The sequence below is a fragment of the Ornithorhynchus anatinus genome, chromosome 11 (assembly GCF_004115215.2).
Source record: "Ornithorhynchus anatinus isolate Pmale09 chromosome 11, mOrnAna1.pri.v4, whole genome shotgun sequence".
NCBI classification, from domain to species: domain Eukaryota; kingdom Metazoa; phylum Chordata; class Mammalia; order Monotremata; family Ornithorhynchidae; genus Ornithorhynchus; species Ornithorhynchus anatinus.
The window spans coordinates 30,634,497-30,657,552 of NC_041738.1; the positions used below are offsets into that span (position 1 = coordinate 30,634,497).

Sequence of the window (23,056 nt, forward strand, 5' to 3'; positions counted from 1 at the left end):
TGAGGTGATTTTGAGAAGTAAAGGGCCGTTCCCCTTCGGGGACCTGAGCCTGGGAGGTGACTTCTAAAAGAGACCTACATCCCACTTCAGATGTTTTTGCCTTTAGCTTGGCCAGCCTCCCCAGCTTCTGCTTCTCTGATTGCAAAACCAAGACAGTATTATTGCGATCAATGTATGCTATCAGAGCGATGTTGGCATGGCACTGCCTCCGAAGTGTTTTAAGATCAGCTGGTGCCAGGCTTAGTGTGTGACTTAAGCAGATTGACCTTCTGCCTCCTTTGTATTGACTGGCTGTGGGCCTCAGGACCCATCACATGAATATCTCTGGACCTTAGTTTCTCCAGTCGATAAAATGTGGTTAATGATCACTTGGTACTCTTTCATTTCCCAGAGAGGTTGTAGGGACTGTAGTACATGCTGTACCTATTAAGTGCTGGGTAAGCGTGAATAACCACAAGGCCTGAGAGTGGTAACAATTTTATCGAGTGAGTTTGATCTGCATTTGGGTAAGAGTTTATGCATTCTTTGCTACTATGGCATTTGAGGCTGAAGGATCAGGGATTGGTGGGCCGGAACTTGCCACCCCTTAGCTGTTCAGTAGTAGAAATTTTGTGCAAAGATTGATTTCTAGCATGAGCATTTTTTTCATCAGATTTTTTTTCCTTCTCAAGGTCAGGCTTGTTTTCCCCAGACAGTTCAGTGCCAGGTGACCCTGCTATTCCACTTGCAGTCTCTGTGGGATTCAAAAATGGGAATGCCTTGCTGCAAGGCAGAAGCGGCGTTGTGGGCAGGAAATGTGTCTCTTTATTGTTATATTGTACTCTCCCAAGCGCTTTCTACAGTGTTTTGCACTCAGTGAGTGCTCAATAAATATGATTGGATGAATGAATAAAGTTTGGAGCCTTCACATTGAGACCCCTTTTAAAAAGTAGGTATTTGAGAGGAAAGCTATGAATTCTGGGTATCTGGCTCTTCCCTGGGTAGGGGATTCTTGGCTGCAATGAACAGTATAAAATATTTTGCCCTTGTCAGTATGTCCATGAAATATCCTGTCTGACTGATTCTTGGATCCATCCGATGTTGAGATGTCAATTTACTTTCATTTAAAATTAACTTCAGAAGTCTTTTTTTTTTTTTTTGAGAAAAGAATGGCACATACCTTTTTGTATATTCTCAGAATCTGCCTTTCCAGCTGTATTTAAAGATCTTTCCTCTGAGTGGGATTCTGTTTTTCTGTTTCTGGAGCAATTTTTATCATCCTGCTCTGAAAATCCGACTTGTTCATTCCAAGCGCTTAGTACAGTGCTCTGCACATAGTAAGTGCTCTATAAATACTATTGAATGAAAAATGTACCCCTCCCCCCCTTTTTTAACCTCTTCTTGCTTAAAGTGGTTCTTCATGATTCACTTCCTTGCTCATGGGTGAAGTCCCAGTCATGTTTTGTCAGTCAGTCAGTCACATTTATTGAGTGCTTACTGTGTGCAGAGCACTGTACTAGGCACTTGGGAAAGCCCCCCTCCCCCAATAATAGTGATATAATGATAATAGCTGTGTTATTATAGGCAGTTACCGTGGGTCAAGCACCATTCTAAACATGGGGATAAATCCAGGGTAATTAGTTTGGAAACGGTTCCTGTTCCATTTAGATCTCATAGGATGAGGAAGACAGATATTGAATCCACATTTTACAAATGAAGAAACTGAGGCATAGGGTAGTGAAGTGATTTGCCCAGGTCACACAGCAGGCAAGTGGCAGAGACTGGATTAGAACCAAGGTCCTTTAATCCCCAAGCCTGTGCTCTTTCCACTAGCCCACACTGCTTCTCTGAAGATCCCAAACTAGAGATGGGATTTTTGGTTAATTAGGGCCTTGCTGTCTGATATTCAGGTTCCCTGTAGAGGTGAAAACCAGCAGGTAACAGTGGATTAGTGTTGGAGGAGGGGGGGAGGTGTTGCTGAAACAGGTCAAGGTGGGTTCACTCCCAAATCCAATAAAGGAAAATAAAATGTCAAACCAAGGGGATAAATGACAGAAGAATGACTTTGTTTTTAATGTTATAGTTGGGGGATAAACCTGGAAAAACAATGTAAACAATGACTTAACTGGGACTAGGGTTCCTTTTAATTTGTAGACTGCTGACCTTTACGATCAACAAACTTTGGTTATTCAAAGCTCTCTGTGAATGAGGGAAAGCATAGTACCAAATGAACCAAATAGGTGGGACAGACAAATTCCTGCCTAAACAGTGAGCCTTCAGATTAAAGTTCTATAACTAGGAGAAGAGACAGGGAAAAAGCTTGAGGTATGTCTGTGAGAGACATGGTTTCCCAGTCAGGCAATTCATCTTCCCTCTTCCCAAGAGATGTTACATGTTGAATCCAGAATCTCTCTTGTTTCTCTCTCTTTTGTCATCCATGGGGAGTTGCTGGTAACAGGAAGAAGCACAAAGCTTGCAAAACCTCTCTTCATTGGGTCAGACCTGGGCTTCCTTGCCTGGAGTCCTTCTAACCACCTTGGGTATGTGAGGCTTCTAGCCCAGGTGTGAGTCTGCCACTATCTGAGAGTTTGGCTTCTGATTTTTGTTCTGAGTCTCTGTAAGCCAGAGAACTTAGTGTCTCTAGTAGAATCTGGTGGTGTGGGGAGGAGGAAACCTCCAGGGAAAGGCTGACAATCAATCAATCAAACATTTAATGAGTGCTTACTGTGGGCAGAGCATTGTACTTAGTCCTTGGAAGAGTACAATATAACAGAATTGGTAGACACCAAATGAGAGCTGCTCTCTGGAGAATATTGGGAGTCTTTGAGCCATAAGGGAGCCTAAACATTAACTAGGAGGCTTTAAAAACAACAACTTTCTCTCTTGTTGATTGTGTCTGTTGACAGCTGCCTGCAGTGGAAAGTTAGAGCAGCACACAGAGAGACGGGGTGTCATCTACAGTCCTGCCTGGCCTCTGAACTACCCTCCTGCCACAAACTGCAGCTGGTACATCCAAGGAGACCATGGAGACATAATAACGATTAGGTATGATCTGGGGGCTTCGTGCCCTTTGATTGGGGGATCCAGAGAGAGCAGAATGACCCAGAGACTTAAGGGCTTTTGGTTCTTTCAGGGGGGTGAAAGGACTCAGGTCAGGGGAGGAAAAGATTCTTGGCTCCGACAAATCATATTTCAAAGGTTTCCGGTGGCAGAGGGTTAGTGGCCTAAACAGCTGTTACCTCTCTGGACTCGTGGCAGATCCTGGCTGCCTTACTGAAGGACCATCTTTGTACCAAGCAGAAACTCCTAACTCCTTTAAGGCCCTCAATCCACTCTCTTCCCCAAATAATAGTAATAATGATAATGATGTTGTGGTATTTGTCAAGTGCTTAAATATGTGCACAGTGCTAGGGTAAATAATAAATAAGGTCAGACACAGGCTGTAAGCCCCATGTGAGACAGGGTCTAAAGTAGGAGGGAGAACAGGTATTGAATCCTCATTTTACAGATGAGAGAATAGAGGCCCAGAGATGTTAAGAGACACAGCAGTCCAGTAGGAGAGCCTGGCTTAGCACCAGGTCCCCTGACTCTCAAGCCTGTGCTCTTTCCACTACACCACCCAGCTCCATACTTATCCTCACTCCTCTGCCTTCTCACCCAGCCCTCACACTTCTCTCCTTTCACACCAACCTACTGTGCCTCAGTTTCATCTCTCTTGATGCTGATGCCTTGCTTTTTTTAAAAAATAGTATTTAAGTGCTTACTTTGTCCCAGGCACTGTACTAAACCCTCTGGTGGATACAAGCTAATCTGGTTGGACACAATCCGTGTCATCATTATCGTCAATGGTATTTATATTTGAGTGCTTGCTGTACTAAGGACTTGGGAGAATACAATACAACAGAGTTGCTAGACACCTTCCCTATCCACAAAGAGAGTGCAGTCTAAAGCAGGGGTGACAAGCGTTAATATAAATGGCTCACATGGGGATCACAGTTTAAATCCCTATTTTACAGATGAGGGAACTGAGGCACAGAGAAGTTGTGACTTTCCCAAGGACGCACAGCAGATATGGGGCAGAGCTGGGATTAGAACCCGGATCCTCTGACTCCCAGGCCCGTGCTCTTTCCACTAGGCCTCGCTGTTTCTTTTGCTCATACCTTCCCTCTGGCCTGGACATCCCTTCACATAGCCTGGACCTTCCTTCACATCCAGCAGACCTCAACTTACCTCATTTTCAAAGCTTTACAAAAATCACACCTCTTCTAAGGTGCCATTCCCACCTAATTTCTCATATCGCCATCCTATTTTCCTTCCTTCCTGCATCCTCTACGAGCCCATACACCTGAGGCATTTATGTATGCATCCTTTTGTTCAGTTGCTACCCCTACCTGTCATTTATTTTAATGTCCGTCTCCCTGCTAGACTATAAACTTCTTGAGGGCAGAGATCCGTCTAATATCTCTTTACCAAGCATTTAGGACAGTACTCCATGCACATTAAGGGCTCAATGAATGCATTTGATATAATAGGTTGCACATAGGGCCCTTTCTGGGCATTGTTCATTCATTCAATAGTATTTATTGAGCGCTTACTATGTGCAGAGCACTGTACTAAGCGCTTGGAATGAACAAGTCAGCAACAGATAGAGACAGTCCCTGCCGTTTGACGGGCTTACAGTCTAATCGGGGGAGACAGACAGACAAGAACAATGGCAATAAATAGAGTCAAGGGGAAGAACATCTCGTAAAAACAATGGCAACTAAATAGAATCATGTATAAAAAAAATCCCTGTGGCCACTTCCATTCTTCTCTCTGCCAAGGGGGCACATGGCTGTTGTTCTAGTTGACTACTTGAAAACCTCATTTTGGGGAGCAGAGAGCTCAAGAAAGGTGTTTTAGCGATTAAAGAAGGAAGATAGTTGGTCTCCCAAACGGGGAGGAATAGGGCATCTTTCAACAGCATGATCTCCATTTTACAAGGTGATGACCTCGTGAATCAATAAATCCTACAGAGGTCTTGGGACTTGCCTAGAGCTGCTCAGAGTCTAACCTGTGTAGAGCTCTTCGGGAGTCCTGAATAGGGGGCTGGGAGCATAGTAAAGGAGAGAAGGGGTGGAGGGGTTCTTGGGGGTTATGGGGAGCACTACCAGAATGATAGGTCGTGGGACTGCAGGCAGTAAGGGTAATAATAATAATGTTGGTGTTTGTTAAGTGCTTACTATGTGCCAAGCACTGTTCTTAGTGCAGGGGTAGTTACAAGGTCATCAGGTTGTCCCACGTAGGGCTCACAGTCTTCATCCCCATTTTACAGATAAGGGAACTGAGGCACAGAGAGGTGAAGTGACTTGCCGAAGGTCACACAGCTGACAAGCAGCAGAGCCTGAATTAAAACCCATGACCTCTGACTCCCAAGCCTGGGCTCTTTCCCCTGAGCCACGCTGCTTTTCGAGTAGAAGGTGCAGCGGGGACTCTGCCTCTCTGTAGAACTCTGGATCCTGACAGATGCTCCCAGGATCATTACCCTGTGGTCTGGATCAAAGCCCATTCCAGAACTTGAGAAGCAGAATGGTGTAGTGGAAAGAGAAAAGGGCTGGAAGTCAGGAGACTGGCTCTGCCACTCACTTACTGGGTGACCTTGGGCGAGTCACCTCACTTCTCTGGTGCCTCAGGTTCGTTGTCTGTTAAATGGTGATTCCATGCCTGTTCTTTCTCCCCCTTAGGTTATTAGTTCTGTATGGGACAAAGATAGGCACATAGTAAACACTAGGCAAATATCATTGTTATTATTTTTAGTAGCAGTAAAAATAATACATGCAGTCATCTGAACATGCCTTTCTTTCTCCAACTTTAAAATGGGTACAGATCCACCACAACAAGGATTAACAAACGAAATCTTGCCCAGGTGCTGAGACCGAGGGTCATGGCTGATTGATTGGCTTTTTGTTGTGTTTTTTTTGGCCAAACTAGGGGATTGCCCGCTAAAATGAAAATCTCTGAGAAGCAAAGGGGCTGGCTGCGGTTATGTGTTTTCACACATCGTAGCCGGACTGAACTTCCCGTGCCCCCGGCAACTTGGTTTTCAGGGTCAGAGAGATTTCAAACAAACAAACAGCAGCCTTCTCCGACAACAGCTTCCGGTTGGCCTCCCTGCTCTGGCAGTCTGACACCATCTGCTGGCTCCGTTCAGCTGCTGGAAGAAGGGATGCCGCCCGCTTTGGCTCCAGATGCCTTCCGATTAAAAACAAATCTGCTGCTGACACGAGAGCTTCCACCCCCTCCTCTCTGAGCATTGTTTGAATCAGGAACAGAGAGTCGACGAGGAGGTGGAGGAGAAGCAAGAGGTGGCAGCTGCAAGGGAATAACCCAAGTTCCTGAGAATCGGAACAATTAGTCTGGTTCATCTGGGAGAAAGGATTTGAGTATTCACTTGTGGGGGTTTTGTGTATCCTCGGGCAGCTCGGGTTTGAACTAAGTGTCAAGCTCTGGTTTCCTCAGCTACTAGAGGCAGCAGACTGGCTCCCCAGGAAAGCCAGGATACGCTCAATCAATCGTGTTGATTGAGTGCTTGCTGTGCAGAGCACTGCACTAAGTACTTGGAAGAGTACAGTATAACAGAGTTGGTAGAAATGTTCCCTGCCCACAAGGAGCTTATAGTCTAGAAGGAAAGACAGACAAATATATAAATAAATTATGGCATGTACATAAGGGCTGTGGGGCAACACCATGAGCCTCTCCCTGGGCAGTTTCTGAGGGTGGGACCTGGTAAACTGCAGGGGATGCCTACTTTGTTTTCCAACTGTGAGGACTGAGGACTTCATCTTGAGAAAGAAATGGCCCTTGTTACCTTTGCTGTCAATAATAATAATTTGGTATTTGTTAAGTGCTTACAACGTGCCGTGCACCGTTCTAAGCACTGGGGTAGATACAAGTTAATCGAGTTGGACACGGTTCCGGTCCCACGTGGGGCTCACACTCTTAATCCCCATTTTAAAGATATGGTGATTGAGGGCCAGAGAAGGTAAATGCCTTGCCCAAGGTTGAACAGAAGTCATGTGGCGAAACTGGGATTAGAATCCAGATCTTTCTGATTCCCAAGCCCATGCTCTACCCACTAAGCCACGCTGCTAGCATTTCCCAGTGGGGTAGTGGTGTTCCACATTTGGAGTATTCACTGAAACTAGGGGCTTAGTTTCAGTTGTAACTAGTTACGTAAGCAATAAGTGTATTCTGTGTTAGAATTTGTGAACCGTTTATTCCTCGGTTTCCAATAAAACCGTCCCATTGTAAATGTGCACTTTGCTGCATCAGTGAAAGAGGGGGCTCTCCCATGGGCCTCTCCTCTGGAAATTTTGTGTTCATATCTTTCTTTTTTAGATTTATATTGATTTATTTTTTTAAAGCGGCATTTTGTCTGCTTTTCTTTCCCCTTAGTTGTTTTTGCATTACTTAGCGGAGATGGACCAAGAAGAATATTAATTTTGCTTTTTACTTGCTCGTAAGTCCAGTGCACACATTCTGTCACTGCTTCCTGAGAAAGCATGGAAGAGGGAACTTCTCAAGAGTCCTAAATTTGCTGTTTTCTGTTTGTTCTTCCTTCCCTCTTTTCCTTAGTAGGCTTGGGACTCTACATCCAATTCTTCACCCAACTTGTTAACTGAGCAGTTTATTTCCTCTCATCGACCCTCTGCTGCTAACCACCAACCACTTAAAGATTTGCTTTGTTCTCTACGTCCTAGACAATACTGTGGTTTTATTCTCTAATATACTGCCCTTGGTATGATAAATGACACATTCTTCCAAATGATTCTGATTTGATCAATACCCTCTCTTAAACTAAAAGCACCTGGGGACTCCATTCTGCCTGGAGGGTGATGGACCAGATGATCTAGTGGGTCTTTTCTGTCTCTGATCTGCATACTGTAGTAAATGCATGCAAATTCATCCACCTGGGTTGTTTGATGTTTGGAGCAGAAATTAATTGCACTTTGCTTTGTCTCCTCCACAGAGAAGCAAGCAGGTGCATATGGTGTGTTCCATGGAGGTATCTTTGCAAGTGGTTGAATGAAATTCCTCTCGCCTCTTAAAAATGTGGAAATAAGCTCCCTGGTTCTTTGTCTGTTTAAGCAGGCTGGTGTGACACTTACCTTTTTCCACTGCATGCTCAGATGAATCCTTCCATATTTATTGTCTTGATGTCTAGTGTGATGGTTTTGTGCTTTGGAAATCCACATTGAGCTAGCTACCTTAGAATTAACTCTTGAACTGCGGGGTGCCTAGTGGGAGCTTTAGATGGGGTTCCCAGTCTGTTCCTCCAAGTTGTGGATGCTGTCTCTGGAAGCTCTTCCCTGCACCCCAAGGGAAGTAGTGGGCATGACCAGCTGGGGGCTTCTTGTTATGATAAACCTGCTTCGGCCCTTTGTGTCTTGATCTTGAAATGAATGGTCAGTTCACCTCCTCTGGCTTTCAAAAAGCCAGCTCAGAGCATGTGTAGTCAGTGGTTCTATAAAACCTTTGACATTACCTTCCTATCTCCCTGAGAAGGGATCAAGGCTTCTTGGTTCTCCTGCATTAGAATTCTCTTATCTTTCAGCTGGAATTAGCAGTGAAGTGGCCAGAGGATAAGCAAATTGCATTTAATTATGCCAAATCGGCAGGAGGGAGAGCAAGCTCTCTTCTTGGTCTTAAGTAAGAGGTCCTGACTTTGTTGTGTCAGACTAGCCTGACAGGATACCTTTTCTCTGGTGACGTCTGAGATTGAGAAGTGGCAACTATGCTGAACTTGATTTTCGTTCCCAACTGGAGGGATAGAGATGGTCAGGGTGTTGGATGAGGGCCTGGAGACCACTGGAATCTCAGCTACAGTAGCCCAGACTTGTGTAGTTTTTCTCCGTGTCATGGGTGTGTATTAAGGGAGGAAGAATGAATGAACTGGTTTGTTTTCTGGCAGGGGTAATGAGAAGGAGGAGCCACTCCCCAGCCTTACTGTGTTCCTTCCAGGAAACTCTGTGATCCATATTTTCATCCAGTCTTTGAGAGCATGTTTAAACAAATGGTCAGAGCCACAACCAGCTTCTGCTCCTTTACCTCTGCTGCGGGAGAGATTTCCATTGAACAGAAGGAAGAGTTACCTTATGGTTGAGATGACTGAACTGCAGTAGCCTGGCAAAGGAAACTGTGTACCCTCCATCTGGAAGAGAGACCCTAGATAGTTTGACCAGTCACCTGCTTAGAGGCTGGAAACTGACCATGAAGGGCCCTGTGAGGCCCCTTCCCATTATCCACAGGGTCTCCAAGTGGAGCTGAACAGTGTGTTTAGTTTTCTGACAGATGAGTGGGGTAGGTCTGTTTGTTTCCCCCCACCCCTCTTATACCAGAGTAAATCTTTGGCTTTCTCAGAATGTAGGCACTGGTGCCCCAAGAGCTTTTCCAATTTGGAAAACTTGAATGGATTGTGAAATGGGTAGGTGGACTTCAGCTTCTTATTGCAGACAACCTGCCACTCACCTCTCCTAACCCTGAATCCAAACTATTGGGATTTAATTGTTCTCCTGATCTCCCAACAGTCATTTCACAAGGGAGGTATTTTTTTTTTTCAGAGTTACAAATGAATTTGACTGGCAGTGTGGTCATTAATGGCATCCGATGTGTATTAGTGAATGTTGGGAAAATATTCTCGCAGGTCCCGTCTCTCCATTCTATTCCCTTATTGGGAGCAAATCAAACAGGGCAGGGAGAATATGGGTGGTGCTTCATTTTATAGAAGAGCTCACCATTCTTGTTTTTTGTTTGAAATAGAAGATTCAATTGGAGAAGAGTGCCAAAAGTGTGTTTTTTTTGGTTTTGTTTTGAAGAAGAAGTTTTGGGGTTGTAGGTTTTAACAAAACCGGGATTACTGGTCCCTCAGAAGCCTGACTTGCAGTTCAGATTCAAAGGTGACTTTACCCTGCAGCACCCAAATCACTTTCTTACTGTAATAGTAATAATAATAATAAAGGTACTTGTTAGGCACTTATTATGTGCCAAGCACTGTTCTAAGGGCTGGAGTAGATGCAAATTAATCATGTTGGACACAGTTCCTATCCCACATGGGGCTCACAGTCTTAATTCCCATTTTACAGATGAGGTAACTGAGGCTCAGAAAAGTTAAGTCACTTGCCCAAGATCACACAGCAGATATGTGGCAGATCCAGGATTAGAACCCAGGTCCTTCTGACTCCCAGGCCTATGCTCTGTCCACTAGATCTTGACAAATCATGGAGGGTGAAGGCAGTGCTCTATTGAATAAAGATGCAGCTTACAAATTTCATGGTATTTGGGGAAGGCTGGCCTCCTGAAGCCAGGGAGCAGGGAAATGGAGACTCTAGACTATAAGCTTGTTATGGGAAGGGAGTTGCCTGCTAATTCTGTTGTATTGTACTCTCCCGAGCACTTACTACAGTGCTCTGCACATAGTAAGCACTCAATGAATATCATTTATTGATTGAATGAGGGAGAGAGGTGTGAGAAATAGCAAGTTCCAAGCAACAGGAATTTCATTCCCATGTAACAGATGAGGAAACTGAGGCATAGAGGAAAAGAGCCAACTACTTCTCTACTGCTTCTAAGGATAGGGACCCCCACCAAGAGGAAGAGACAAGCTCTCCCTTCCTATAGGGAAGAGGTGCATGGTGTAGTGGATAGAGCGCAGGCCTGGGAGTTAGAAGGTCATGGGTTCTAATCCCAGCTCTGCCACTTGTTTGCTGGATGATCTTGAGCAAGTCACTTCACTTTTTTGGGCCTCATTTATCTCATCTGTAAAATGGGGATTAAAACTGTGAGCCCCACTTGAGACAGGGACTGTGCCCAAGCCAATTTGCTTGTATCCACCCCAGCACTTAGTACAGTGAGTGGCACATAGTAAGCACTTAACAAATACCACAATTATTGTTATTATTATTATCATTATTAGGTGTTGTCCATTTGAACCCCTCCCTTAACATTCCCTACTTTTATTCCACTGAGTGCCCTAAGGTTGCTTGTAATCTGCAGAAGATTAATAGAGGTTCTACAGCAATTCAGCTCCACCAAACCCATCTCCACCTAAAAAGTCATCTCCTCCAAAATGTCTTCCCCAATTAAGGTAGGTGTCACTTCCACTTCCGGGCCAGAATCCTCCTGTGAACTAACTCTGACCCAAACAGTTGTCTGATAGAGAGGGGAGGGGTTCTTGCTCAGAGTTGGAAATGACAGCCTTGCACGAGAGGGTGCTTGTCTGTCTCCCCCTTTTAGACTGTGAGCCTGTTATTGGGCAGAGATTGTCTCTATCTGTTGCCGAATTGCACATTCCAAGCACTTAGTGCAGTGCACACGGTAAGGACTCAATAAATACCATTGAAAGAATGCATGAACACCCCCCCCCCCCACATCCCCAGCACCAAGCCCTGAGGGTAGTACAGGATTCTAGCCTGAGTAAGTGAGAATCCAGATGACACTGTGTTCATGCAGTGAATTGGAGTCCAGAGGGCAATTGTGTTTTAATGGAGCTGGTGTTTAGGAATCTCTAGAATCAGGAATGAATCACCCTATTTTAGTTCAGTTCCTTGATGTGTTAGGGAACAGAGGCTGCTATTAGCAAGCAGCCTCACTGTGGTGGTGCTTAATGCAGTATAATTAGACGTCCGCTGAATAGTAATTCTGGAATAGTCAATGTCTCCATCCTGTGTTCCTCCGGGGGACTGGATCAAAAAAAAAAGGATAAGGATCATGGCGGCTGCCTTTAGACTGAACTGCCTGGAGTGAAGAGATTGAATTGTGAATGAATGTGGCACTGTGCAGCCTAAGTACCACCTGTATCTGTGCTGATAAATTAAATCAGTGTGGTGTCACATACTAAGGTAGGAGAAAGTGTTGGATTTTGATTGTGTATGTGCTTGTGTTTGTGTAGGATAAGTGTAGGCTTTTTGCATATAGGAAAAACAGATATACTGTGGCCTGCCTCCTGCTTTCCTATATTTTGCTATAAGATGGGAAAATGTGGAGTTTTGGTTTGAATGTTTTGGTTGTGAAGTGTCCCCTCCAGAAGTGCCTTCTTGACTGACCGGCTCCAGGTAGCAGCTTCTGGAGCTCAGAGCAAGCAGCTGCACTCGTTGGGAACTCTGAGAGCCAGTCATTTAGGGTGTGCAACTCTCACTCAGCATCGAGCTTAATAAACACACACACACACATACTCACACACACCCCCTCGCCCCTCCCCCCCACCATACAACGTGACTGGTCTAGCTTTCCAGAGCTGGGAACACCTTTGTGCAGCTGGAATCAAGGAGTTGGTGTCATAATTGCTGTATCTCATCCAGAGGACTAAGCCTCAAGGACTGCTCCCCCTCTCAACAAGGACATACCCTTTCTCACCCCTGTGTCCTGTTCTGTGCCTCTTTAGCAGCCTGAGTTTGCTCCTTAATGGTTGAAAGCCAGACAGGAGTTCATTAGCACTTCCTTGGCAGGGTGATGACAGCAGTTCAGTTGATGATAAAGTGGGAACCCCAAGATCCTTCTTCCTTTTGTACAATCTTTTCTCCTTAAGGGAGAGGCTGCATCCTACCTGCCACTAGGTTTGGGCATAAGAGTTGTGTATGTCTCACCAGGAAAGCTTTTTTCTAGACTTAATTCCAGTGGGTGGTTTTCTTTGTTGGTTCTGCTTGTACTCTCCCGAGCACTTACTACAGTGCTCTGCACATAGTAAGCACTCAATGAATATCATTTATTGATTGATTGAGGGAGAGAGGTGTGAGAAATAGCAAGTTCCAAGCAACAGGAATTTCATTCCCATGTAACAGATGAGGAAACTGAGGCATAGAGGAAAAGAACCAACTACTTCTCTACTGCTTCTAAGGATAGGGACCCCCACCAAGAGGAAGAGACAAGCTCTCCCTTCCTATAGGGAAGAGGTGCATGGTGTAGTGGATAGAGCAAATCCACTTTTTTCCCCAATACTCAGGGTGCATGACAATTTCAGGAACTTGGATCTGCTTGTGATTTTATCACCACCTCTTTAATAATAATGTCGGTATTTGTTAAGTGCTTACTATGTGCAGAGCACTGTTCTAAGCGCTGGGGTAGACACAGGGGAATCTGGTTGTCCCACGTGGGGCTCATAGTCTTAATCCCCATTTTACAGATGAGATAACTGAGACACAGAGAAGTGAAGTGACTTGCCCACGGTCACACAGCAGACAAGTGGCAGAGCTGGGATTCAAACCCATGAACTCTGACTCCCAAGCCCGGGCTCTTTCCACTGAGCCACGCTGCTTCTCTAGTTAGTCCTGTCCCACGTGAGATCCAGCTCTGTAGGGTGGGTGAAATTTAGAGTCTTATCATTTTGCTCCCCACAGTTGTGTATGTTGTAAATAAAGTAAGGTGTTTGGAGTCTGGCAGGGAGGCCACTTGCATGCTGGTTTGGGAATCAGCGAGGAGAAGTCAGAGCATCAGGCCGGGATCGCATCCCCGTTACCACAGAGGTGGATCTAGGGAAACATTTCTATATGGGAGTCCACTTCCTGGAAGTCCTGAAAGTGTGTTAAGTTCCCCAGTGTGACAGGGAGCTGCCAATAAGGGTGTTTAGTTATCAAGGCAGTTGACAGTATCAGCTCCCATTTTCAGCTTTGGAGATATTGTCAATACTCATTCTCCTTCCATGACCCAGGTCTTCTGCCAGGACCTGAGGTAACTTTCTAGGGATGTGTGGGGAAGGGTCATGAAAATCTGTTCTAATTAATTAATTGTGACACTTAGTAAGTGTTTTGAGCATCAGGATGGTCTACTGGAAAGAGCCCGGCCTTAGGAGTCAGAGGACCTGGGTTCTAATTCCGGCTCCACCACTTTTCTGCTGTGTGACCTTAGACAAGTCACTTTAATAATGTTGGTATTTGTTAAGCGCTTACTATGTGCCGAGCACTGTTCTAAGCGCTGGGGTAGACACGGGAATCAGGTTGTCCCACGTGGGGCTCACAGTCTTAATCCCCATTTTACAGATGAGGTAACTGAGGCACAGAGAAGTTAAGTGACTTGCCCACAGTCACACAGCCGACAAGTGGCAGAGCTGAGATTTGAACTCATGAGCCCTGACTCCAAAGTCCGTGCTCTTTCCACTGAGCCACAGATGGGTTCTACTTTACTTCTCTGTGCCTCAGTTACCTCATCTGTAACATGGGGTTGACTGTGAACCCTATGTGGGGCAGGGACTGTGTCTAGCCCACTTATCTTGTATCTGCTCTAATGCTTAGTACAGAGCCTGGCACTAAGCGCTTAACAAATACCATTTTTTTAAAAGAAAAAAAGTACTGATTATGTGACATAGCACTGTGCTAAACACTGGGATAGGTATAAAATGACCAGGTTTTTTTTGGGGGGGGGGGGAAGTGAGAGAGAATGAGTGTGTGTGTGTGTGTGTGTGTGTGTGTGTGTGTGTGTGTTCCTACCTGGTCCAGCGTGGGCAGGACCTACCTTGTCCATGACTTGGCGGCATTTCCTTCCGGCAGCTTTAAGAACTTCGACCTGGAGGACTCCCACAAGTGCTCTCTGGACTGGCTGATGATCGGCCCGTCGGCCCGGCGGGAGGATTACCGATTGTGTGGCTCCACCGTCCCTCCTGTCTTCATCTCCTCCCGTGACCACGTATGGATCTTCTTCCACTCGGATGCTTCCAGCTCAGGCCAGGCTCAGGGCTTCCGCTTGTCTTACATCAGAGGTACTGTCTCCTGGGGCCCTGAGCAAGTAAGCGGGGCAGTTGGGGGAGTTACAGGAAGGGCTTGCAGGTGGTCTCCTCAGTTCCTTTGCCATCAATGCCTGGGCAGAGCAGCTGAACCTGAATCTGAGAGCTGAAGAGTCCTCAAAGGCAGGGATCATGTCTACCAACTATGTTGGCCTCTCCCACTGCACAGCACAGTGCCTCGCACATTGCAAATGCTCAATAAATACAGTTGGTTGATAGATTGATAGCCTTTTGAGGAATGAGAAGCCCCAGCCTCTCTCTCTTGTTGTCTAGTTACCCCAAATGGTCCTACCTCCGGCCCGACCCCCTCCCCTCATTCGGAGGGAGAATCCCCTAATTGGCGGGTGGTGGTGAAGAGAGACTGTCGGTTTGATTTCACATCCCCGTGGAAATGACCAAGGGTAAGGACCTGGACCAGACACCAGTCAGCTCTATTCTGTTGTTTCCCCCTCTCTCAGCGAATCTTGCACTCATTTGTTTGGAGAAGGGAGATCTTCCTCCTGAGGGGGCTTGATCAGAACGAGTTGGGGTTGGGGGGCAGGAGCAGTGATGCTTCCGGTCTCCCCTCCAGCCTCCGGCCCACATGGGATATTCCCGCCTCCTGAGCCCAGGGTGCTGAGTCACCTCTCCTACTTCTCCCACCCTCCCTAGGGAAAACGGGCCAGTCCATGTGCCAGGCAGACGAGTTCCACTGTGCCAACGGCAAGTGCGTGCCCAGCCCGTGGCGGTGCAACACTGTGGACGAGTGTGGGGATGGGTCAGACGAGAGGAACTGCACGGCACCCCCGACGGAGCAGCCCCCCGGCCTCTGCCCCACGGGCACCTTCCCCTGCCTTGCGGCCCTGTCCACCACCCGGTGCCTGCCCCTGGAACGGCGCTGTGATGCGGCCCGGGACTGCGGGGATGGTTCAGATGAGCTGGGCTGCCCTGACCTCTCATGCGGCAAGCACCTGGGCAACTTCTACGGCTCCTTTGCCTCACCCGACCTCTACCGGGCAGACCATTCCCGGTCTGACCTCCACTGCACCTGGTACGTGGACACCCAGGACACCCGCCACGTGCTGCTGCAGCTGGACCTGCAGCTGGGCTACAGTGACTACGTGCAAGTGTTCGACGGGCTGGGGGAGCAGGGCGACCGGCTGGTGAAGACCCTGTCCTACCGCAGCAACCGCCGACCGGTCAGCGTGGAGGCCCCCCGGGGCCAGCTGACGGTGGCCTACCACGCCCGGGCCAAGAGCACCGGCCATGGGTTCAATGCCACCTACCAGGTCAAGGGCTACTGCCTGCCATGGGAGCGGCCGTGCGGGAGCGACGAGGGCTGCTTTGCGGAGCGGCAGCGTTGTGACGGCTGGTGGCACTGCCCTGGCGGCAAGGATGAGGAGGGCTGCCCGGCTTGCCGGAAGGGCGAGTACCCATGCGAGGGCAACAGTGGGCTCTGCTACGCCCTGCCCGACCGCTGCAACAACCAGAAGAATTGCCCCGACGGCTCGGACGAGAAGAACTGCTTCTCATGCCAGCCGGGCAATTTCCACTGTGGCACCAACCTGTGCATCTTCGAGACATGGCGCTGCGATGGGCAGGAGGACTGCCAGGACGGCAGCGACGAGCACAACTGCCTGGTGGTGGTGCCCCGCAAGGTGATCACAGCCGCCCTCATTGGGAGCCTGGTCTGCGGGCTGCTGCTGGTCATCGCCTTGGGCTGTGCCTTCAAACTGTACTCGCTTCGCACCCGGGAGTACCGGTGAGCACTCGCCCACCCCCACAATCCCCCTTGCACCCTGCCAGGGCAGCCACTGGGCTCAGCCACTCCCTCTGCCCCTCACTTCTCATGCTAAGAAGCATGTGGACTAGTGGATAGAGCACGGGCCTGGAATCAGAAGGACCTGGTTTCTAATCCTTGTCTGCTGTGTGACTGTGGGCAAGTCACTTCACTTCTCTGAGCCTTAATTACCTCATCTGTAATACGGGGATTAAGACTGTGAGCCCCATGTGGGACGTGGATTATGCCCAACTGGCTTATTTTATATCCACCCCAGCACTCAGTACAGTGCCTGGCTCATAGTAAGGCCTTGGAAATTACCATAAAAAAATGTAGGGAAGGCTGGATCTGTGGGGAAGTTTCCCTGTGCTGCTCTCGGGAGGCCCTGCTAGTTCTCTGATCAGCATTCCACAGAGCTGTGCTATCTAGGGAAGGAAGGTCTGCCTTCCCCAGACAGTAAAGGATAACTTGTGCCTTGCTGTGGCAGCTCCCCAGGCCAGGGGAAAAGATAGCAGGAGCAGCAGCAGTTCCTGGAATGCCCTGGCAGGGCTTGGTGGACAGCACTGTAGGCCCCTCAGGATCCCCTTTCCTGACCTGCAGAGGAGGAGGATGGGCTGCAGAGGGTGGGTGGGTGGTCACTCCACCTTTTTGACTCTGATTCCTTTGTTTCCAGGGCATTTGAGACTCAGATGACCCGGCTGGAGGCTGAGTTTGTGCGCCGGGAGGCTCCCCCGTCCTATGGTCAGCTCATTGCTCAGGGGCTCATCCCCCCAGTAGAGGACTTCCCCCTGTACAACGCATCACAGGTCAGTGGTCCAGGCTCTCCTGCTGGCTCCAGGGGTCCCTGGGAAGAGGGGGAGAGGAATCTTGGGAGATAGAGAATGAGGGCAATCTTGTGGTTAGAGCAATAGATCAGTCCTAATCTGAGTTTTCTTGCTGCCTGTGTTCAAATGGGAATTGACTGACTTTAGGCTGAAAGATGAGTGGGGTTAGCCCCCACCTGGTGGCAATGGCTTCAGCATGGACTAGACCTGTGCTCTTCTGGTTGTGGGCACCCCCAAGTATAAGGCAGGCAGCCCATGGACACTTTGGAACTGGGTTCTTTTCTTTCCTCCCTTCATCCCTCCTCCCTCCTTCCCTTTCCGGCCTTCCAGAAGGAGTGGTTTGAGGGAGGTGGGGAATGATCTTGAGGTGACGGGGAGGAATCAGAAACACTGGGTGTCGTAAAGGGCACATGTAGCAGCTTGGGCAAAGACAGTCTTTTTGTGCTCAGAGTTGAAGAGACCAACCCAGGCAGCTCAGTCTTTTCAGCCGCATTTGTCCCTGCCATCAGAAGTGCATGCCCTCTTTGAACACAAAGGATAATTCAGGGGGTTGGGGGCAGTGGTGAGGTTCTCAGCCTGCACATCCGCTCTCTGAATTTTCCAGACACTTGCAATTACTCCGAATTTGCCAGATACTTGCAGTGAAACGATAACCAATCAGAGGTAATTATTGAACACTTACTATTTGTGGGGCACTGTACTAAGTGCTTGGAAGAGTACAGTCCAACAGAAATGATAGACACGTTCCCTGCCCACAATGAGCTTACTGCCAAATGGGGAGACAAACATTAATATAAATAAATACGTTATATAATTTATAGATATGTACGTAAATGCTGAAGGGCAAATACCAAATATCTGAAGGTCACAGATCCAAGTACATAGATGACTCAGACTCAGAAGGGAGAGGGAGCTGGGGAAAAGAGGGTTTAATTGGGAAAGATTCTTAGAGGATAATTGGTGAGCCCCCCCCCCCCCCCCCGGTCCCCCAGCTCCCCAGGGCACCCACAGTGGCTACAGAATCACTCCTAGAGGGGACCCATGGGACCCTAAGACTTCTAGAGGAACCTTCCAGCCCTGGCATGTAGGAATTGTGTCTGAGCAGACAAGACCGATGAAGAGAGATGGCAGTTATCTGGTGAATTCGATCACTGGGTTAGGAAATACAGGGTGGTGCCCAAGTTTTGAAACATGTGGATTTCAGGCATGGAATCCTCCCAGCAGTTGGGTTGAAGTGTGATCAGTGGGGGCGCAGATGGGGACCTGAGATCAGAGAGACAGAATTAACTGGACTTTCCCCTATGATCCCAAACCTGCTGTGGATGCAGTCACGTATTCCCACATCCCATGGCCTAGGGAGCAGCAGGGTGCTGCAGGGATCACATTCGGGTCAGCTCAGAACCAGGTGTGGCTTTGGGCAGAAGAGCAGCCATTTCTAGCCATTTCTGCAGACTGTGTTTTGACCACCCCTGATACAGGCGTGACAATTCAGGTTGGTAAATGCCTCATTAGGACTAAATCTGTCCGGTTTGATTGCCGACCTGGGCCCCTCTAGCAGGACGACGGCCATCTCCTCACTTGGTCTGAGCTGCGTGGACCCAGTGGGCTGGTAGAGCTGAGAAGTGGAAGAGAAGTTTGTCCTTAGGAGTGGGGCTGGTTTGGATGGACCTGCAGAGGGACTGGCTAGGCTGCCACTGAACCCGTACAGCACTTATATACATATATGATATTTATTGATTTATTCATATTAATGTCTGTCTCCCGCTCTAGATTATAAACTCATTGTGGGCAGGGAATGTGTCTGTTTATTGTTATATTGTACTCTCCCAAGCACTTAGTAGAGTGCTTTGCACACAGTAAGCACTCAATAAATACAATTGAATGAATGAATAAATGAATGAGAAGGGTGTCAGAGTATAGTGTTCATGGGGGCAGATTAACTCCAGGGCAGCATCCTGAGCACCTCCTTACCAGGGTGCCGGGGTGCTAGGATCCTGAGAGGAGTCACTTCCCGCCCTCCGTATCCCCCATGTGTGTTGCAGGTGTCGGTGCTGCAGAACATCCGGTCGGCCATGAGACGCCAGATGCGCCAGCACTCCTCCCGCCGGAGCTCCTCCCGCCGGCGCTTGGGCCGCCTCTGGAACAGATTCTTCCACCGCCCCCGGGCACGAGGGCAGATCCCTCTCCTGACCCCCGCACGCCCCTCCCAGACCACCCTGGGAGATGGCATCATCCAGCAGACCGATGGGGGCAGGCCGAGCCCCCAGGCCTCCCCCGAGGGCTGTGTCCCGGAGGAGGAGCCAGGTGCCCAGGCTGGGGGGCCACCCCAGTCCCCGGGCTCCACCCTACCACCCCCAGACACGGCCTCCCTGGAACCACCCCCATCAGACGCACCTGCGGTCACCTGCACGGCCAGCGGCCTGGAGCCCGGCCAGGCAGACAAGTCTTCGGGCCCCGGGGAGGGCCCCAGGAGTGAACTCAGGCCTGTCAGCAAAGGGGAGCCAGGAAAGACCTTCAGGGATCCTTTGTCTGACAGCATGACAGAGATGCTGCGGGATGGGAGGGGCCCCACCCACAGGAGAATTGTCGGGGGGAGTGGCAGCTCCTTGCTATGTGCCCCAACGAGCGGCGAAAGACCAGGCCAGCGGCCCTCCCAGAAGTGGGAACCGGCCCGCACAGACTGCCCCTCGAACGTTTCCCTCCCGCCCGAGGGACTGCCCCCGTGCTGTCCCCTGTCCCGTCAGGAGGAGCCGCTGGGCATCCACGCGGCTTGCTGCCACACTGTTCAAGTGCTGATGCCCCAGGCCACTTCCCCGCTCTCCGACCCCAACACCAGCGATGATGAATCTCTACTTGTTTGCTGATGATACTTCCCTCCCTCCTCCCCGGTGGGTTGATCCTGTCCCTAGGAGAATGATGGGAAAATTCACCCAGGCCTGACGGACCAGCTGCACACGATCTGTCCTCACCAACTGGACCCACCCTGGAGCGTACGACAAACGAACTCTGTGGGGGACGATCCGGGGCCTGGAGGGAGTGGAAAGCAATTGTCTCAGAGAGGATCTTGAGGTGCCTTCTGGTTCCTCTCTCCTAAATGTATTCTTTGCCTTCATTTTGCAATCAGGGATTAAGAGGTGGTGATTTCTGTAGTTTATCAGGCAGCTTCATGCTGAAGGAACCTTTCCAGTGGCTCAGGACCCCTGGAGGGATGGGAAACTGCTGTGGGACTTCCTCGATCTGGGAGTTGTGGGGGTAGGAAGGAGTGGAAGGGGATGGAGCACAGAACCCCGGCAGGTGTGGCTGGCTGTTTGCACCATTCGCTGGTCGTGGAAGGCCCTGTCATCTGCCGGCCCTCCACGTCCCAGTCGCATCCAGGGATGACCGAATGTGTAGGGCCTTCAGTGACTGCTGGGAGAGATGTTGGCCCAGACTCCTGTGGCTTGAGCCAGGCTAGGTTCTAGCCTGTGCAGAGCATTGAGTTGGTAGAGCGAGGGCCCGCTTGGTAGTAGCACAAGAGGTGCTTGGGTTGGCTTTCTGAGTAACTGGGCTGGTCTCAGGGTTCACCCCTACCTATTCATTGACTCTGGGCCAACTCTCTTTCTTAAAGCTTAACCTACTGGCAGGCATCTGTTGGGAGAAAAAACAATTGAAACCTAGGCCTTGTGAGGCAGGAAAGCCCCAGGAGAGGGGGTGACCAGTCAGCTCGAGGTGAGCTTTCCGAACAGTGGGGCGGCAAAGCAAGCCTGATGCTGTCCCATGGTATAGCCCCAGGGTGGGAATACTCGTCCCCAGCTTGGATGCAGGCTGTGTCCAGGACCGCAGATTCATTCTGGGCATCTCCTGCATGGTGGAAGTTCAGGCAGGAGGGAAAAGAGGGATGTGTTTAGGCTTCTGACATGATGTATATTGAGGGGGAATGGCTAAAAGGTCAAGGCTAGCTTGGATCCAAACTCAGTGACTTCAGGGTTGAAGGGGTGGAGACAGCAAGAGAGAGATCAGGGCTTAACTGGTTCCACCCCAGCAGGCCACCTTCCCATGATGCCAAGCCAGAGGGCGGCCCTGTGGGGAAGAATTTCTGAGGGATAGGGGTTTGAAGTAGAAGGGTAGGTCCCGACTTAAAGTGCATCATACCCTTCAGGCTTGAGTAGCCTCTGAGAAGAGAGCTCAGGACGGTGATGTTGAGGAAGGTAAACTTTGTGCCGAGTATCCCTTCACAACAGGACGGAATGTCACCATCACAGTGGAACAGCCCAGAGTGAGGAGCGAACCACATAATGCCTGATGTTTCAATGGGTCCAGCATGAGAAGCTGAGCTCCATTTTAAGTTGTCATCAATCAATCAATCAATTAGCCTTGACCTCATTTTTCCACTGTTTCCTTTGAGAGCCATAGTCAGGTACTTAACAGTCTTGGGAGTGGCTCTTCAACCAAAGTTTGTATCTTGTTATATGCAGAGAGAGCCTGGTTCCTGTTGGGGTGGCTGGGTTTTTTGGGTTGTTTTGCCACTTTGATTTTTTTTTTTAGAATATCTGAAAAGCCATTGTTTAATTGGAGACCACTCGTTGTACCAGTTTAGGTTTGCAGCCATATTACTGACCCTCCCCCACCTTGTCCTCTAGGATCATCTTTGCCACCTTGTTGCTGCGGTTGACTTGCTGTTCTGTTTTACAGTAAACTTTTTGGTTTTTTTAGAGATTTGAGTCTTCTTTGTTAATTTGCTGCGATCTCCTCTGGGCTCACAAAACTCCTGGAACCTCTGTAATTCCTCAGATTGGGGCTTTGTGCTCTTTCCTGACAGCCTAGTCTTTTCAGGATCCTAGAGAACTGGTGGGATGAATGCTTTGGGATCAGAGGCCCAGTGGTCCCAGGAGCTCAGACCTGGAAACCAACTGGGCTGGCCCCAGCCAAATCCCTTTCAGACGTATTTTTTCTGGGAGCCAGAGCGGCTAAGGGCATTCCTGGGTTTCCAAACCCGAGCTCGGGGGCCGGAAGCAGGTGGCTCTGGCTAGCTGAAGCTTTGTGTAAAACAAATTAGGGGATGAGACTAGTTGTCTGTGGAGAGAGGGTGAAAGGGGGAATTTTTGGAAGGGATCAAGAGACAACAGAGTCGAGGGAGTTTGGAGAAGTTTTTTTGCTCATAGGTTTGAAAAAACTGAAAAGGATTGGGCTGCTATGAGTAATTTCTAGAGAGGTCATGATTTAAGGCTAAGGAGGCCTCTTCCCTCTTTGAGTGCTGCCGCCTCCTTAAGTTTTACCTTTCCATACGTTCTGGGACCTTGGGTACATTTATGTCCTAACAGAAGGGGCTGGGGTTTTGAGAGAGTGCCAACCTAGAGTATGATTTTGTTTTCTGTGTGTGTGAGAGAGAGAGAGAGAAAAAAAGGAGAGAAAGAGAGAGAGAGGAAGAGGAGAGAGAGAAGTGGGGCTTGTGCATACACTTTTAGCATTTTACCCTACGGATTCCCCTCAAAAGGAGCATACAACTTCTCTTTATTCCAAAGATCCCATTAACATTTAGTTAGTATTGGTATTTCTTTCTAGATCCAGAATCGATTAATCATATTTTTTGAGCGCTTATTGTATGCAGAGTACTGTACTTCGCTCTTGGGGGAGTATAGTATAACTGGGTTGGTAGACAAGTTCCCTGTCCATAAGGAGTTTACAGTCTACATGGGAAGATAGACATTAAAATCAATTACGGATATGTACATAAGTGCTATGGGTTTGAGAGTGGGGTGAATGAAG

The 23,056-nt window shown here is 48.7% G+C and overlaps 1 protein-coding gene across 2 annotated transcripts in view; it reads left to right on the forward strand.

Annotated features, from left to right (window-relative positions):
• Positions 1-22,006, forward strand: part of LRP3 (LDL receptor related protein 3) — a 36,585-nt gene extending 14,579 nt beyond the window's left edge. Inside the window, exons 3-7 of one of the 2 annotated variants that reach the window (XM_029075513.2) lie at positions 2,886-3,024; positions 14,496-14,704; positions 15,380-16,469; positions 17,161-17,293; positions 19,354-22,006. In XM_029075513.2, the coding sequence (XP_028931346.1) occupies positions 2,886-3,024; positions 14,496-14,704; positions 15,380-16,469; positions 17,161-17,293; positions 19,354-20,175 (2,393 nt within the window). In that variant the 3' untranslated portion in view covers positions 20,176-22,006. Of the gene's footprint in view, positions 1-2,885; positions 3,025-10,939; positions 11,102-14,495; positions 14,705-15,379; positions 16,470-17,160; positions 17,294-19,353 lie in introns of those variants that run through there. The other variant, XM_029075514.2, reaches the window with a different exon arrangement.
• Positions 22,007-23,056: the final 1,050 nt, after the last annotated feature.